This window comes from Pygoscelis adeliae, unplaced genomic scaffold, assembly GCF_000699105.1.
Source record: "Pygoscelis adeliae isolate BGI_AS28 unplaced genomic scaffold, ASM69910v1 Scaffold171, whole genome shotgun sequence".
Taxonomy (NCBI): Eukaryota; Metazoa; Chordata; class Aves; order Sphenisciformes; family Spheniscidae; genus Pygoscelis; species Pygoscelis adeliae.
The window spans coordinates 99600-115555 of NW_008824186.1; the positions used below are offsets into that span (position 1 = coordinate 99600).

The 15956-nt window shown below is 38.5% G+C and overlaps 2 protein-coding genes across 4 annotated transcripts in view; one reads left to right on the top strand and one right to left on the bottom strand.

The window, feature by feature from the left end:
- Nucleotides 1-10956, top strand: part of USP47 (ubiquitin specific peptidase 47) — a 43247-nt gene extending 32291 nt beyond the window's left edge. For all 3 annotated transcript variants that reach the window (XM_009334469.1, XM_009334470.1, XM_009334471.1), the window contains exons 21-28: nucleotides 510-685; nucleotides 874-954; nucleotides 1991-2106; nucleotides 3484-3602; nucleotides 6003-6133; nucleotides 8238-8285; nucleotides 8373-8503; nucleotides 9521-10956. In XM_009334469.1, the coding sequence (XP_009332744.1) occupies nucleotides 510-685; nucleotides 874-954; nucleotides 1991-2106; nucleotides 3484-3602; nucleotides 6003-6133; nucleotides 8238-8285; nucleotides 8373-8503; nucleotides 9521-9695 (977 nt within the window). In that variant the 3' untranslated portion in view covers nucleotides 9696-10956. The remainder of the gene's footprint in view (nucleotides 1-509; nucleotides 686-873; nucleotides 955-1990; nucleotides 2107-3483; nucleotides 3603-6002; nucleotides 6134-8237; nucleotides 8286-8372; nucleotides 8504-9520) is intronic.
- A 2828-nt stretch (nucleotides 10957-13784) lies between these two features.
- DKK3 (dickkopf WNT signaling pathway inhibitor 3) overlaps nucleotides 13785-15956 on the bottom strand; it is a 28312-nt gene continuing 26140 nt past the window's right edge. Inside the window, exon 6 of the mRNA XM_009334472.1 lies at nucleotides 13785-14258. Coding sequence (XP_009332747.1) covers nucleotides 14015-14258 — 244 coding nt within the window. The 3' untranslated portion in view covers nucleotides 13785-14014. The remainder of the gene's footprint in view (nucleotides 14259-15956) is intronic.

Below are 15956 nucleotides of genomic sequence, written 5' to 3' on the forward strand. Positions count from 1 at the left end.
GGTGTGTTATCAACATTGTTCTCACCCTAAATCCAAAACACAACACTGTACCAGCTACTAGGAAGGAAATTAACTCTATCCCTGCCGAAACCAGGTTCGGTGGCATGTGCCTGGCCAGCCCCAACTCAGAAACATTTCTATCTCTCCCTTGAGGCAGAGGAAACCTTAGGGGGTTATCTGCAAACGCGCCATCTGATTCTATTTGTTGTCTTACTGAATGGAAAAGATACTGCTTTGCTTCACTACTACACTGATTGCGAAACAGAGCAGTTTGAAACTGCTGTCTTCCAGGAGTATCTACCCAAAACCACTTAAAATACAGCAAAGCTCTTAAAGGTTACAGTAACACCCTCAGATAAAATGTAAATGTGGCCATCAAGTATAATTGTGACTTTTCAGTACTGTTTTGCTGCAAATGATAACTGTGAATATATGGAAATACTACACTAGAGGGCTGCTTTTTGGTAGTGCGGTGTTTTCATGCCATTTTTATCTTTATTTTTGCTTAGGGCTGATGGTGCATGTTGATAAAAGAATTACACTGTCTGCCTTCAAGCAACATCTGGAGCCTTTTGTTGGAGTTCCATCTTCTCACTTCAAAGTCTTTAGAGTCTACGCCAGCAATCAAGAGTTTGAGAGTGTTCGTCTGAATGAGACACTTTCATCATTTTCTGATGACAATAAGGTTTTTCAGAAGTTATTTTGAATCATTAAAAAATATCCTGGTACAATATAGACAAACTTAAGAACATAATTTACAATTTTTTGTTACCTTGCCAAGTGGAAATCATTACATTGGTCTTGGTGTAGTGTGTTACAAAATGTAATTTTGATTTTGATACAGTTCTAACAGATACTCCTTTTGCCTTCTAGATAACTATTAGGCTTGGAAGAGCCCTTAAGAAAGGTGAATACAGGGTCAAAGTCTATCAACTGTTGGTAAATGAGCCAGAGGTAAGGTGTTGAATATTTCAATCTTGATTCGTGAAATTATTAACATGTGCCTTGAGCAAGGTTTTTCTCTGAAATCTTGGAAAAAAAGAAAGTCCCTCTTTTCTCTGCATTTTCCTGCAAGTTTTCCTGGATTTAGAAAGGGAACTTGAGATTATTTCTGTTTATGCTGTTCCAAGTATACAATTGGAACGTGATCTACAAGATCTCTCTTAAGTGTCTCTATTTCTGCAGTGTAAATGGAGGACAAATGAAAATAATTGTTTCTTTGTTTAAATATATAGAAGTCATGTAGAATTCTTTCCAAATAAGAAACTGTTTTTGCTCATGGTTGCAGTTTTCAGTAATATTGTACTGATATAATTTGTCTCATTCATGCACTGCAGACTGGATAATAGTCCTCTCTGCATAAGACAAGCCTGAAACAAAAATGCCTCTCTCGCAATAATGCAGCTCACTTGCTTGTTACATCTTTTGAGACATGAAAGGTATAAAAGTGATTTCACTATAGATTGCAGTCTTTAAAAGTTGACTTTGTATGCACCTTAATTTCTGATTTTATTTTTTGGACCAAACTGCAGAATACATACTAATAATGGATAAACATAAGAGACTGAAGCTGAACTGATAGAGCAGGGAATAAGATAAATTTAAAAGTAACTTCCAGTCATGGAGTTCTGGTCTGTCTGACCAATGAAAGCCAAGAAAGTGGCATTTTTATTATCATATGACTTAATTTAAAAGCTCCTTTCAAATTGTTTAGAATGTTAATATAATGGTAGCAATTGGTAATACAGACACAACGCACTATTTCTGCAGTGGCATGCGTTCAGAGTGTTTGAATGACCTGTCAAAGGGCTGCTGCTACACAAAGTAAACCTAATTGTAATCAATTTGTTGCCAACCTTGTTTATGAAAAGCATTCTAATGGTCATTTTGCTAGGTGGATGGGACTGGTCACAAAACTTGAACAGGAGGCAAATCTACTTTTTTCTGTTCAAAAAAATTGTCTTTAATTGCTTTCTACTTATGTTCACAGCCATGCAAGTTTCTTCTAGATGCAGTTTTTGCTAAAGGAATGACTGTCCGACAGTCAAAAGAGGAGCTGCTTCCTCAGCTTCGAGAACAATGTGGCCTAGACTTGACAATTGACAGGTAAAGAGACTGCAATCCGTTGAAGTTACCTGATTAAATATTGCTTTAAAATGTGGTGGGTTTTTTTTTTTCTCTTGTGGAGAAAGGAAGTTATGAAAGGAGCAGAGGTAAGTTAATTGTGGTCTTTGAATCGGATTGTGAATACAAATATTAATTTAGCAATTCTTGGCTTTCATCTCATGTAGAATGATACAGGGAATAATATTTACGTAGAATTGCCTGTGTGCAACATGTCTACAGGTTTAGACCTGAGAAGTTTTATTCTCTCTAAGGATGATGCTCTTCAGAAAGGAGAGCATTAAGTAAATCAGTTCACAAAAGCCACCTTCTCTCTAGATGCAGGCCCAGCGTAGATCACTGCAGCAAACTGCCTCGTGCGTTATCATAGGGTGTGAGTACAGCAGTGATATGGCACTCTACCCATAATCGGTTATCTCGTCAAGGCTGAACTCACTTTGGGGCCTTGCTTCCACATACTCTCTACTGTTGGTTACAAGTGATGTGGTAGGTACTGCGGAACAGCTGACACCGTATTTACTGGAATGAAGAAAAACCTGTAAGATGTGGTAAGCAAGATGGTGGGGCCTTGACATATGCCTAAAATCAGGCTGGAGCAAAACACTGGAAGACAAGTGTTGGCCCTTTCCTGTTGAGAAAAGGAGTAGAAACCTAGATCTGGACCAGTTTTTTTGCCTTTCCTCACCATGACTGGGCCAAAGGATTTTTGAGTGCCATGCTTGTGTTATGTTTCTAGTGCCCTATAATTATGGGGCACATCACAAAATTTGTCTGCTTTTGTGTGTGGAGAAACCATTATAATTAAAGTTTTGTACTCGCATTTAATCTCATTTTACTTGTTTATACCTTTATTTACCTCCGTATCTAAATCAAAGCTCATCCTTTTATATTGTCACTGTATTGATGCAGTAGAACTAAGTATATAAATCGGACACCAATCCTCTTTAATCCTCCACCTCTTCCCTTCTTCCCCACTTACCTCTCTCAAAAAAAAAACAAACGGGGGGGAGAGGAGCAGCGCTATTGTCAGAAGTGTATGGGAATATTCTGTTTTCTTATCCTAAATAGGAAACTGTTTTCTTCCTCTAAATCCCTGCACGTTTCTTGCACTGAACAAGCACAACACAGGCTTGTTTTCTTTGTGTTTATGAATGATGCAGCACTAAAAGCCAGTAGTGGTACCTTGCTGTCAGGACTATTTCAGAATGTTAAACTCATTCCTTAATAAACCTAACCAAACCTTGCATAAATGAGTTGTATTTCAGTTTTGTCAGAAAATATTAAGTTTTCATCTCTGGCAGTGGTAAGTGTTTATGAGCAGATAAAAACTCAAGTGTTTTCTTCGTGATTTATTTACAGGTTTCGCCTACGAAAGAAAACCTGGAAGAACCCAGGCACTGTGTTTCTGGATTATCATATCTATGAAGAAGATATCAATATTTCAAGCAATTGGGAGGTCTTCTTAGAAATACTTGATGGTAATAATGATATAGTGTGAAGAGAACGTAAAGATAATGTTAGAGATTTTTTTTTCTTTAGAGAACATTGGAAAATGTACTTTCCCTTTTTTCCTTTTTTAAAGATTATTACTGACATTTTAATAGCATTTTATTAGAAAAAAAATAGAAGCAAAAAGAATTAAAAATAAAGCTTTGCATGAAGCTGGGGGGTGATTGTGCAAGTGCAGATTTCCTGTGGCTGCGATGTGCTTAAGGTCTAATAGCAGTACTGTTTTGTAGGTTTATTGGAAACTCTTGGACATACTGTAGTACTGTAGGCAGTTTTTTGCATGTGTATGCTTTCATTGTACATAAAAACTGTAGGAATGCCTATACATTAAGCTTTTATTTGTATTTAATTTTTGGACTAGTATTGGTGGTGATTGTAGTTAGCTGAAATATATGTGTGTGTGTATGTATATACATAATACATACATAATTTGTTTTTAAAGCCAGCAGAGCTGTTCAGTCATGTAGTATTTTTGACAGGAGTCAAAAACCATTCATTTTCTGTCATGAAGTGCTAACTTTTTGAACAGACCTTGGTCATCAGAACAACTTTGGATCAAATGTTAGAGAGCAGATTGTTTCTTAATTTCTGCTTAAATATCATTAAAAATATGGCATTTCTTAAGCTATCCTTTGCATATACATTTAAAATTTGGATTCTGAATGCAAAAGCATAACTTAAGGGGCAAAAAGTAGGCCATGCTGTTTTTCCTCTAGATGAACAGATATTTCTGTTAATGGATAGATGAAGAATGTGAATTCCATTCACTCAGGAACTTTGTCCAGAAGCATACTTGGCTTAAGAAGTCTCATTTAGCTGTTACTCCATTGGTTACTGCTGTTACATAGCTGTTACTATTGGCAGCTGTGTTCAATCCTGGTATTTTTAATTTTTAACAAAATTGTGCCAATGCAAGTACAAAATTTTGAAATGAACATGGGAGGTTCAGGAGGCCTTGCAGATTCCTATAGACATATGTATGAGCTCACACTTCAGATAAAACTTTGCAGTTTTAAATATGTTTGAATTAGTTTTAGATTAATTGCTGTACTGTTTCTGTAGTGAGTAGGTCTTGGAGGTACTACTTTAGACCAGTGCAGCCCACCTAGTTCACAGAGGTGCTATATTATAGACTACAGGGCTTCCAAGTATTCTGTAATATCTTGTATAACTGTCTAGCTCTGCCCAAAAGGTGCTACCTTTATCCAGTTGTAGAACATGCAGCTAGATGCTACTACATTCTGTGAAAATTAAGTTGTAGGTACCCGCTGCTACCACAGAGGTTGTTGGAAGAGTGTAAAGGCAGCTGCTTTAAGTCAGGGTTTGTAAGGCCTTCCACTGTCACCATTGCTTTCATCTTGTTCTTCAGCTAGACGCTGAAGACATTAGGCAGGTAAATAAGGCAACTTAGAATAATTTACAGTTAAGTTTCGTAGCATAGCAGCTTTACATCACGCTGTTGCAGACATATTTAAATTAGTTATTCTCTGGCTCTGAAGAAAACTTATGTAATTGTTTCAGACTTGAAATAAATGCCAAGAAGCACTAGGTGGCTGTATCTTCATTTCGGACAATAGGTTAGTGTTGAAAGGCAGCACAAATGTAGTCATAGGCAAGCCTGTAGAAGGTATTTAGGGAGAAGCTTAAACAGTGGTGGTGGTTTCATGCAAAACAAGCATGTAATGGTAGACATAAATGTTTACGCCACAAGTTCTGCATGCTAAATTACAAAATTATAGTCTGATTTACACAAAAAATAAAATCAGCCCTTCGTTATCACTTCTGCTTATCTGATTGTAACATTAACAGTATTACTCTGTCAACCAGAGAAAGCCATTACCTGAAACTGATACAAAAAGGCTGGAGGCAGTGCATACTAAAACTCTTCAAGGTGGTAGGTGTAAAGCAGGCTTTAATAACAAGTGTAGAGTTAGTGTGTGAAATCTAGAAGTCAAGCATGGAAAGCTTATTTTGGTAAAGAAAGTGAAGCACATGAATAAATACCAGGTTGCTGAGGGAAGGTCTCATCCAAATGCAAGATCTGGAGGTCAGCCTCTGGTTAGGTGGATAGATACTGTACGTGTAACCAAGCTGGGTGTGATGGAAAAACATGCTCTTAAGAAGAATAAATGGCATGGCTCATAAGAGACGCCATCTATGAAAAATTCTTTGAAAGGAGTTGTTGATAACAAAGAAAAGTTCAACTAAATCCTAGTCCCTTCCTCTCTTTTTTTTTTTTTTTGTGGACTACTTGTAGCACACTTACTGGGTTACTTAGCTTGTGTGTGTGTATGTACTCTTCCATATTTGAATATGCTTGTGCTATGGAAAACCCCTAATTTTAAATAGGCTATTTCTTTCTTTCCTAGGAGTAGAAAAGATGAAATCCATGTCACAGCTTGCTGTTTTATCGAGACGATGGAGGCCATCAGAGATGAAACTAGATTCTTTCCAGGAAGTAGTGCTAGAAAGCAGCAGTGTTGAAGAATTAAAAGAGAAGGTAAAATGTGCAACACGATGCAAGTTTCTTGCGGTTTCCAGGAGCCTTATTGATGCCCTCTGTTGGGAAGCAGAGAGATGTCATAGCTACAAAAGTCTTGTTGCGTGGTGATTTTTTTTTTTCTTCCCCCAGGAACTGAGAACCTGTCCCATCCTATTACCAAAGCCATATGAATTATCAGCTTTAGTTCTTAGTGTCATATAATGGTCTGGTATCAAAGTATTCAGGTGAATGCATGCAAAAAAAAAAAAGTCCTATCTTGAAGTTTAAGAAGCATAACGTTACCTGTGTCCCTTATCCTTGAAGAGCACATGTGAAAGAAAAGCTAAACTATTGTCACTCTGTTTTTTCAAGCCAGTATTTTGGTATTCCAAAATACCAAACCTTTCAGCCTCCTCATTTGAATTTGAGAGCTGTTCCTCAGGGACAGTGTAACTGTACCAAGTAGATTGAACTACATTTTGGTTGGAAAGAAACATGGCTTTGGTATGTTTTTTTTCCTTAAGGCCAGAACCCTCTAACAGGTAAGCAGACATGTGCCATCCTAGCAGAAATCTAGAGTGGAAGTGTATCTCGTATTGAGGCTATTTTATTAATCCAGTATATCACAGGGTTCCATTCTTAGAGAAATGGTTATTTATATGTGGTAACACTGAGATGTAAGAAGGCCACCTTGGATGCTGAGGCTGGCAAAATCCTAGTATCAATGAAGTCTGCCAAAGTCTTACCTTACTAAAACACTCAACACTTGTAAATTAGAGGTTAGTTCATAGGCTGGAAAGAGGAACGTTGTTCAGCTACCGTAGAATGCAACAGCCTTGGATTTGTGTACCTGCACAGATTAAGCTATGGACTGGTTTCTCGTATTCTTCAGGTAGAAATGAAGTTATGACTACAGGTTCTTGCATGCAATCGTCAAGATTTCCTCTTCACTTGTACCTGAAGAAAGAGTTGGTGGTTCTTGTTTTCTTGTCTTAAGAATTGATGTGCAGGGAGCAATTTTAGCAGCATTCTCTCTGAGAGGCCTTAACCCTTTTACTCCCACCAGTAATAAGAGAAATTTGAATTTGACACATCTGTAGTAACAGATGTGTTCAGCCAGCTCTTCTCTTTCAGACAAATTTTATTAGCAGAGCGTAGGGCTAATACATTTCAGAACTTGTCTGGCTTTTGTCAGTATTGTTTATCCATCCTAGTTTCCTAAGGAAATGAGAGTTAGAAAATTACACTGGCTGTTAGTCTTTTCTCACCATCAGTTTAATTTGAACATGTCTGTTTTAACAGCGGATTTGAAAGAGGCAAGAATCTTAGAGAGGAAATCTCTTCAAGCTTTGGGAAAATAAGCAGCCAGAGATAAACACAAATCGAAGTTAGTGTCTGCATTGCTATGGAGACGAGACTGCAGCCCACACTTGAGTTAAGGGCGCGATGAGACTTTAGAGTTAAGCACCATGAGACTGCTCAGCAGAGGGAGGGCTCCGCTGAGGCCGTGCCAGGCATGGCTGGGTGACCCTGTGACAGGTGCTAGGTAGGACTGGGCAGTGGCAGTGGGGGACAGGGGGTGCACTGGGGAGGTGCACGGCAGGGGCAGTTGCAAGGTGGAAGAGCAGCCAGTGGTGCTTGTTGGGGAATTGTGGGGTGGTTATGAGAGGTGTCTGGAGATGGGTTTGTCGTGCATATTTCACGGCTTTGCCTGCTCCCAGGTTGACTGGGTAATAGCTTTCCTTTCATACAGGGAAACTGCTGAGGGCTAACTGATGGACCTGAAGGTTTAACATGAGGCAGTTGGTCTCTTTGTATCTTGGAACTTGGCTGTTACTAATTAATTGTTTCTACTAACGTTTTTCTGTCACGCGTTCACTGTTAAGAGAAGTGTGATGGAATACTATCACAGCAAGTGTCACTTGTGACACATTGGTAACTTCAGAAATGGAAGAAATTTGTACCTTGTCACTGTAATTTTGTACTAATACTTTGGATCATTGGAGGACTTCCAGATATTTCAACTGACTTCTAGATTTGGCGGGTCTGTTGACTTTATGTAGACACTGTGTAACGTTATTGTGGAATAGTATTAAATCCACCATTCTTCTTCACTTCACAGCTGAGTGAAATAAGTGGAATACCCTTAGAAAACATAGAATTTGCAAAGGTAAGTAAGATTTTGTCTATTTTTACCTTTTAATGGCATGGATGTGTGACTATGAGTTTTATTCACTAAGTAAGTGCTGCTTCTCAGGGTAGAGGAACGTTTCCATGCGACATTTCCATACTAGAGATTCACCAAGACTTGGACTGGAATCCTAAAGTATCTACATTGAATGTCTGGCCTCTGTACATTTGTGATGATGGTGCAGTAATATTTTATAGGTATGTATTTTATTACAGTATAATAAACCATGCAAAAAAATCTGTGTATAAGATTTGAGGGGTGATGTAATCAACAGAAGCATAAAAATACTCTAGTGTCTTAAAGGAAAGAGGGTTTAAAACATTGAGCTGAAATGTTTGTGCTCCTCAGCTTCCTAAAAATGTGAATATTAACTATGTTTATTGTTTAAGAAAACAAACACCGCCCCCTTTTACTCAATCCTCCCTCCCAAACAATTTAAAATAATGCTGAACACAAAACTAGTTGCTATGCTTGAGTGCGTATCTGGATTTAATCTCTTTAAATAGAACCATATCCCTTGTGGAGTCTGTGAGAGTCTTGCCATAGTTTTTAGAGAGCAAGGATTTTATTTTCTGAGTTTATTTCTTTGAGAAATTAGTATGGCTTCTTTGGAAAAAAGGATGTTATGATGAAAATTTCGTTAACATGAAAAACATTCATCAGCTGGCGGCAGTAGCCCAAAGGCACTATTTGAGGACGAAGAGCTTGAATATTGTCATTTCTGCTAAACTTGGAGGGTGGGGCAACCTTATGAACACACTGCTCTTACGCTGTTTTTCATAATTACGCTTGAGTTTGGGGGAAACAGCTGGCTGGTAATGTGCTGGCCTTGAAGAAAAAGATTTGGGAGAGTGGCTGGTAGTTTCTAGTAGGGGCTGGCTGACATGCTGCTTCCAACTGTTGGCACTGCGACCGATGAAGAGCAGAGTCGTCGTTGTCTACAAAGAATAGGAGTTACCAGGTAGATGGAGGAGTATAGGCTTGTTTCTTGCTGCTTTCCCCTGGGTCTGCTGTCAGTTAGAATACTGAACGTCTCTCTTAGAAAAGCAGGTTTAGACAGATTGTTAGGTTCTGGAGAAGAAGAAAATAATCTGTAAGGAGCATTATGTTTAGTCGTGTTTTTTACCAGGTTGCTCCAAGTGAAAAAATGACAGAAATCTAATTATGGTTATTGTATTAATCTAAATTTTAACATGTATATATTCACATTGTAGGGATAAAACTGAAGAATTAATGGAATTAACAGATGAGCAGAGAAATGAACTGATGAAAAAAGAAAGCAGCAGACTCCAGAAAACTGGACACCGGGTAACCTACTCTCCTCGTAAAGAAAAAGCACTAAAAATTTATCTGGATGGAGCACCAAATAAAGATTTGACTCAAGACTGATACTCGCTATAGCATTTTCCCTGGGGAATTTTTTTGTTTAAAATAAAAAGGTTCACTACTACTGTGTAGTGCCATTACGGCAGGACACTCATTAGGTGTAAAGCGCTGACACCAGCACTGATTGGGCTGTGTTACCGATCAGAAGCGCAGTGCCCCGTTGGGTCACTATTTGACTTGGAATCATGTTGTGCACTATAGTCAAATGTACTGTAAAGCTAAAAGGGATGTGCAAATAAAAGATTGGAACTAAAAAGTGGGCGGGGAGGGAAACGAGTGGTAATTTTTGAGGACAGTGTGCACATAGTAGCTAGTGAAACTAGCCTCAAACAGGATACTCATAGCTTAATAATAAAAGCTGTGCAAAGGCCATGAAAGAATCCTTTTTTCTGTTTGTTTCACTGATACACGCATTACCTCACCAGAGAGTCTGAAGTAAATGTTAACACATTGGTTGTAGAAAAGCAGCAGAAAAGGGTCGAAGATGAAATGGAAGTGCTGCACGTGTAAGGTTTTAGAATATTCTTCCATAAAACAGGTGGGCTGAGAGGTGTCTGCAGAAAGCTGCCAGCAGGTGTTGGTTCATTTTGCAGCAGTGCTGTTGTAAGGTAAACTGGTTTTTAATAGGTTACGGAAGCCGATGAGCAGCTCTATTATATTGCGTTCAATGTGTAAATAAAATTTGCCCTATACATTCAACAGAACTGCAGTTCAGCTATTTACTATGGTATTTCTTTTCACATATCAACATTCATTGTGTACATTTGGAAGTATAGTTACCTATTTAAATTTGTATTCATTTTATGTTTGACGATGCTGGGTAGTTTAGGGTTGTATTTCCCCTTGTTAATGAAGTTGTTTTGTTCAGCTACTTTTTGTACATTTTGTTTCTGAGACTATTACAAGTTTGCATCTTCTCCACCCACTGAAAGTCATTTTATTTTTCCCAGAGTTGATTCCGTAGCTATATGTAGTCAAGTATCGGGGCAACCTCTAACACCTCAACATAGAAACGCGGTAGTTCAGGTTGTGGTACAGGGACTGATGCAGTCAGTATGATTTCATTGCAAAGCCTAGGAACAGCAATTTTTTGCTTTGGTCCATAAAGATCAATAGAGAAAAATTCTCTGTAGTTTTTGGAAAACCACCTAATTTATAACAATCACAAGATTTTGGTAAACTTTTTCATGCCGGATGCTGTTTACAACGATGAACATGCCAATAAAACATTCGTTCGTTCTGTTGTGTTATTTTAATCATTAAATGCTGTGGGTTTTATTTTAAAAATTATGCAACTATTTCATGGAAATACAGACTTCTCAAGGCAACGTCAGAATTGTAAGGCTGTGTGTATATATGTGTGTATATGCACACACACCCCCCCCCGTGTACACAGTATTGCAGGAAGTGTTTTGTAGCCTGTCTGCTGCTCCTCTTTGCTTATATTCGCACCAAATTTTTCTTCAACTGTAAGATTCCTTTTCCAGACTTGAATTCCTCACCAGTGAAACTTCTGAGTTCCAGATATGCTTGGCAGCTAAGTTCTGCTCCAGAGAGGAGAGAGGATTTTGAGTAACTTGAACGTTCAGTTCTTCCTTGTATGCTGACCCACAGCAACCTAAAAATCCTGAGGAATCTGGCAGGTTGAAAACCAGGTGCTGGGCAGAGGAATTCCCTCGTTCTTCCTCTTCTGTTTGACCTGTGCCACCTTTTGTCCAACATAGATGAGGTGGAAGCAGGAGCAAAGGAAGCATGGAGCGAGTACCACCCAGCAGGTAGAGTACTTCATTAAACTACCATTTACGTATGTATATAGACTGCTGAAGGATCCTCGGAGGTGTTGGAAGAGAGAAAAAAATTAACTATCAAATGGGTCCTGAATTTTCTTCAAACTCGGACATTTGGAGAGGCAAAAATCTAGATATGGAGTAAAGCCGGGTTAAGAAAAGAATTCCAGAAACTGCTTGCTTAATCTCTGGCCCTATTTGGGAAGCTTCCATTGGGAACTTCTTTGAAGAAGTTAATTTTAAACCTGTAAGTCTTGACAGAAGTCTGGATAGAGGACTGAGGGGCATCCTTACAATGATTTCCCGTCCAGTGGTGCGCTTCCTTCTGCGTAAGTGTGCTGGAATATGTTCTGGGTTGTTCTGGGAGACATTTTTCAGCATCTGCTTTACATTCTGATCGTGTCAAACATTTTTGAGTTTGGCCATGGGCATTTTAAAGAAACGAAAAGCCTTGAGTTTCTAATTTGCTTACTTCAGCAGAAATCTTATGGAACTTCGGATGAATACTAACACTTTATCTTTCAGGGATTGAGGCTTCAAGAAACTTGAAGGGAGAATAATGTTATCCTTAAGTAGGGCAGTATTTACAGACAATTACTGCTTTTGTGAAGTATTTTTTAACAGGAAAATTGCAATGATATTTAATTAATTCCCTTTGTATAGATGGGCTGTCTCTAAAGCACAATCATTTTATTAGGGATAGAAAGGACAGGTAAATTCAGTGAGCTCTGAGCATGCGTGTGTTGGTGTGAGAATTGGTGGTAGAAATGAATCCTTAAACTAAGTCAGACTGTTCTGATGAAGTATCCTTCCTGTTCATAATGATAATGGTTAACATCAATTCTGGTAGCCAAGGAATTTGTTGAAAAGCTTTCATAGACCAGAAGCAGTGAAGGACTTGCAGGCCAGTAGCACAGTCTTGTAGCTGTTCTTGTTAAGTTGTTGGTGCTCTACTGTTCCAAATTAGACATAGCGGTAGGGATTATTTGGGAAGAAGCTCCACGAAAAGTTACTTGGCTGGAGCCTCGTGTCATCTTTAACCATGTGAAATAACAGATGGTGAAATCTATACCCAAAAAAAACATTAATAGTGGAAAAGCCATTGTAGCAACCTGTTTGTTGGGACGGCTGGGAGCTGGGGAGTTTGGATTGCTATCGATTTAAGAAATCAGTGACCCGTTAAGATGGTAATGACGATCACATTTTGTAACGTGCACAGATTTATGCCTATGAAGTGTATTAAAAGCACAAACTGTTTCTCAGAAGAATTTTCTCTGGATGTAATAGAATCAATTAGGAGAAGCACAAGTCTAAATACAAGAAGCTATTTAGGTTGGCTTACTGCTAAACTGAAGTAATGAATTTACGTTCATTGCCTGCCTCTCTCAAAAAGGGTAGGTGGTGCTGGAGTGTACTCAACAGACCCGTTAATCGTTACTACCCAAGAAGGTATGTTCATGTAGTGCAGAATGCTGCCATATATGTGGCACTGTATTTAGCTCTAGCTTAGGCATAGCCTTGTAACTGCAGCTGCACTATTCTTCTATATATTGATACCGACAGACTCGGTGTACAACAGAGAATCTATACTCTCTGTATTCAGCCCATTTGGCTGTTTGTTCTGCAATTTTAAATAGTTCACTTTGCCCTTGAGAGAGAGCGCCCTGAACAGTGAAGTTGAAAGTTCCTATATAGAAACCAACGTGTCATATGGATGTAAGTATGTACACAGTATTTGTTACTTATATGGAAAATGTTGTAGGCTTTTTTTGATGTATGCCCCGCATGTAGTGGGGGAGGCCAGTGACCATAGAATCATAGAATCATTAAAGGTTGGAAGAGACCATGGTATGTGAACGTATAAAACGCAAGGGATACTTTAGCTATGGAACACCAGTATTCAAGTTACACTGAAGGCTGCTGCAGGACAGATGGTATCCATTGTGCACAGCTGAAAAGCAGCTCTAGGTATATTCGTCTAAAAGGGTAAGCATCCTTTATCTTTTTCCATCCTTCCACAATCTGTGTGTGGTAGGGGGGATGTGACACCCGGAATCTGTGTGTTGCAGCTTCAGTGATTATATTTTCTAAAGAAAAAATAAAAAATTGCTTAAAATCAATGACTAAACCAGTCCAAAGTAGATGGTTCTTACCCTAGAAAAAGAAACAATTCTAAACATATGTACTCAAAAGTCACTCTACAGTCACTAATAACTTAAGATTATTTATGCTTATGTGTATTTTTTTAAGGAGTACAAGTACTGATAAGTTTATTTCTAATGTACAAGGGGAAAGTACTAATCCAGAAGAGACACTGATATATTTCTTACTTGTTTTTGACAGAAGGTTTGGTCCAAGGATTGAACAAATTCAACAATAACTTGAACATGCAGGTTTGGTGCACAGAAAAGGATGCTCATTGAAGACCATGTTTATTGCACTTCTATCCAGCAGTATGTGTTTAGGGTTTATATAAGCAAGACACTAGACAAAAATTTCTAGAAATAACTAACTAAACTGTCTGGTGTTTGGACTTTAAATTTCATCTCCCAGAAACAGGTCTTGAGCTGAGTCAGGCTCAGGCTTCAAACCGGCTTGGTCCTCCAGACTTTCTAATTCTTTACGCACTTCCTGAATGACACTGCTTTCTTCATAATCAGAAAGAATATCTCTGGGTATCAAGCTGAGAAATGGTATCTCATCCATGATTAAGGGATCTTCTTTTTCATTATTCCTGGTTTCATTGGCGGACGGTTCACACACAGATGTAGTGCTGTGGCTGTTGGAAAAAGACATCTCGTCATATAGTACATCTTTCACGTTCTTTTGCTAGTTCCTTAATAAAATTCCTCATTCCCTCCCCACATGAAAGCATGTTAAATGCATAATACTGTCAGATCTACCATACTGACTTCATAAACATCTGATTTTTATGTGCTTGACAGCTGGAGAGTTAAAGATGAGATTTCCACATACAGAGCTAGAACAAAGATCCTAATAGCAAAAAATGATGCAGGGACACAAGATGGCAGTGGACCTCAGCACAATCTGGCCCTTCTACCTACAATCACGGTGACTAGTCCTTTCTGTTCATGTCACAATGCCAAGTTAAGGAACGTGATACTCCAGCTTAAAAGGAATGCAGAAAAAACGTTGTTTGCCATCAAGCTGTAGAGTTGAGAAAACTGTGAGCGTTATTTATATATCTGGTTCTAAATAGGATAGTGTAATAGCTGTATTTGCTGCTGTCTTTGTTTTGAAACGTGGCTTCGGTTGCCTGCAAACAAACATCCCACATTTGTTGTAGGAACCTTAAAAGGGAACAAGAATGACTTATATTTGTTGACAAGAGGCAGGGGAACAGAACTTGATCACGGTGCATCCGCTATCTCTCTGCACTGCATGGGACAGAACAGGGCTACAGGTTCTTGTGACAGTGCAAGGTGACCACTGCTTGTGCCAGGCACCCCTCAACAACTGCTTACAGCTGCAGGCGCTTTCACTGGAAACAAAGGGTAAATGAACTAAAGACGTTCCTGAAGCTTATTTTGTGTACACTTTGAATGCTTGTATGTTTTGCTTTCTAGGAGTTCCAAGACTTCCGTTTGTGGGCAGAATATCCCTGTATTCTCTAGGATATAATCTGATAGTTTGTGTTTATCACTCACTAGTGATATTTAGCCAAGGGCCATTTCGAGCAGAGATGCGCTGTTTCTTTTAATAAAAAATATCTGAATCTTCAAATTCAGCATGTAAATTCACAGAAGCAGCTTTATCTTACTGTCCGTGCGAGTCACGGGCAGGTGGTATGCACAGTATTGCTGTATTTGTGATAACCCTAAACAGATAAATAATTCTTGTGACTATAGCTGGACAGTTCAGTTATACTTGCACCCTAATTCATTTCTGTATTTCTGTATCTTCATCTGAAATGTTTTCCTTCTTACTAGACATGACATTTGCCGACTTACCTTCCCTGAGGTTAATGGTACTTGCACATTAACTAAAATTTTGGTGCTGAAAGGGTGGGATCAACTCTGCTTGCTTCCTTAGATCACATTTATGAAACAAAATGTTATCCGATTACTTTTCATGCATGAAAAAAATGTAGAAACAGAGTTGGACACAGAAGGAGAAAGAAATATTAATCTACATCTCTGTCACAGCTATGGTGTCTTGTTGAAAGTTAATGTAATGAAAATGGTAGTGTAGGAACAAACTTGGAGAGCTTATTTCATCGATAACATGTAAATTTTCTATAAATGCTTTGACTGAAATGATCTCACTTTCTCCTAATGAAATTGCAGATAATGCAAATAACTGTCCTTTTAAAGAATTATTAAAGGCATGATATATTAAAGGTTTTAGCTTCTAGCTGACAATACGGAGTCAGCCTGCTTCCTATTCCGTGAAACTCAATACTGAAGAAGTCTGCACAGTATGAAGTGTTTCAGGTCTGAACAGCAGACTGTAAGTC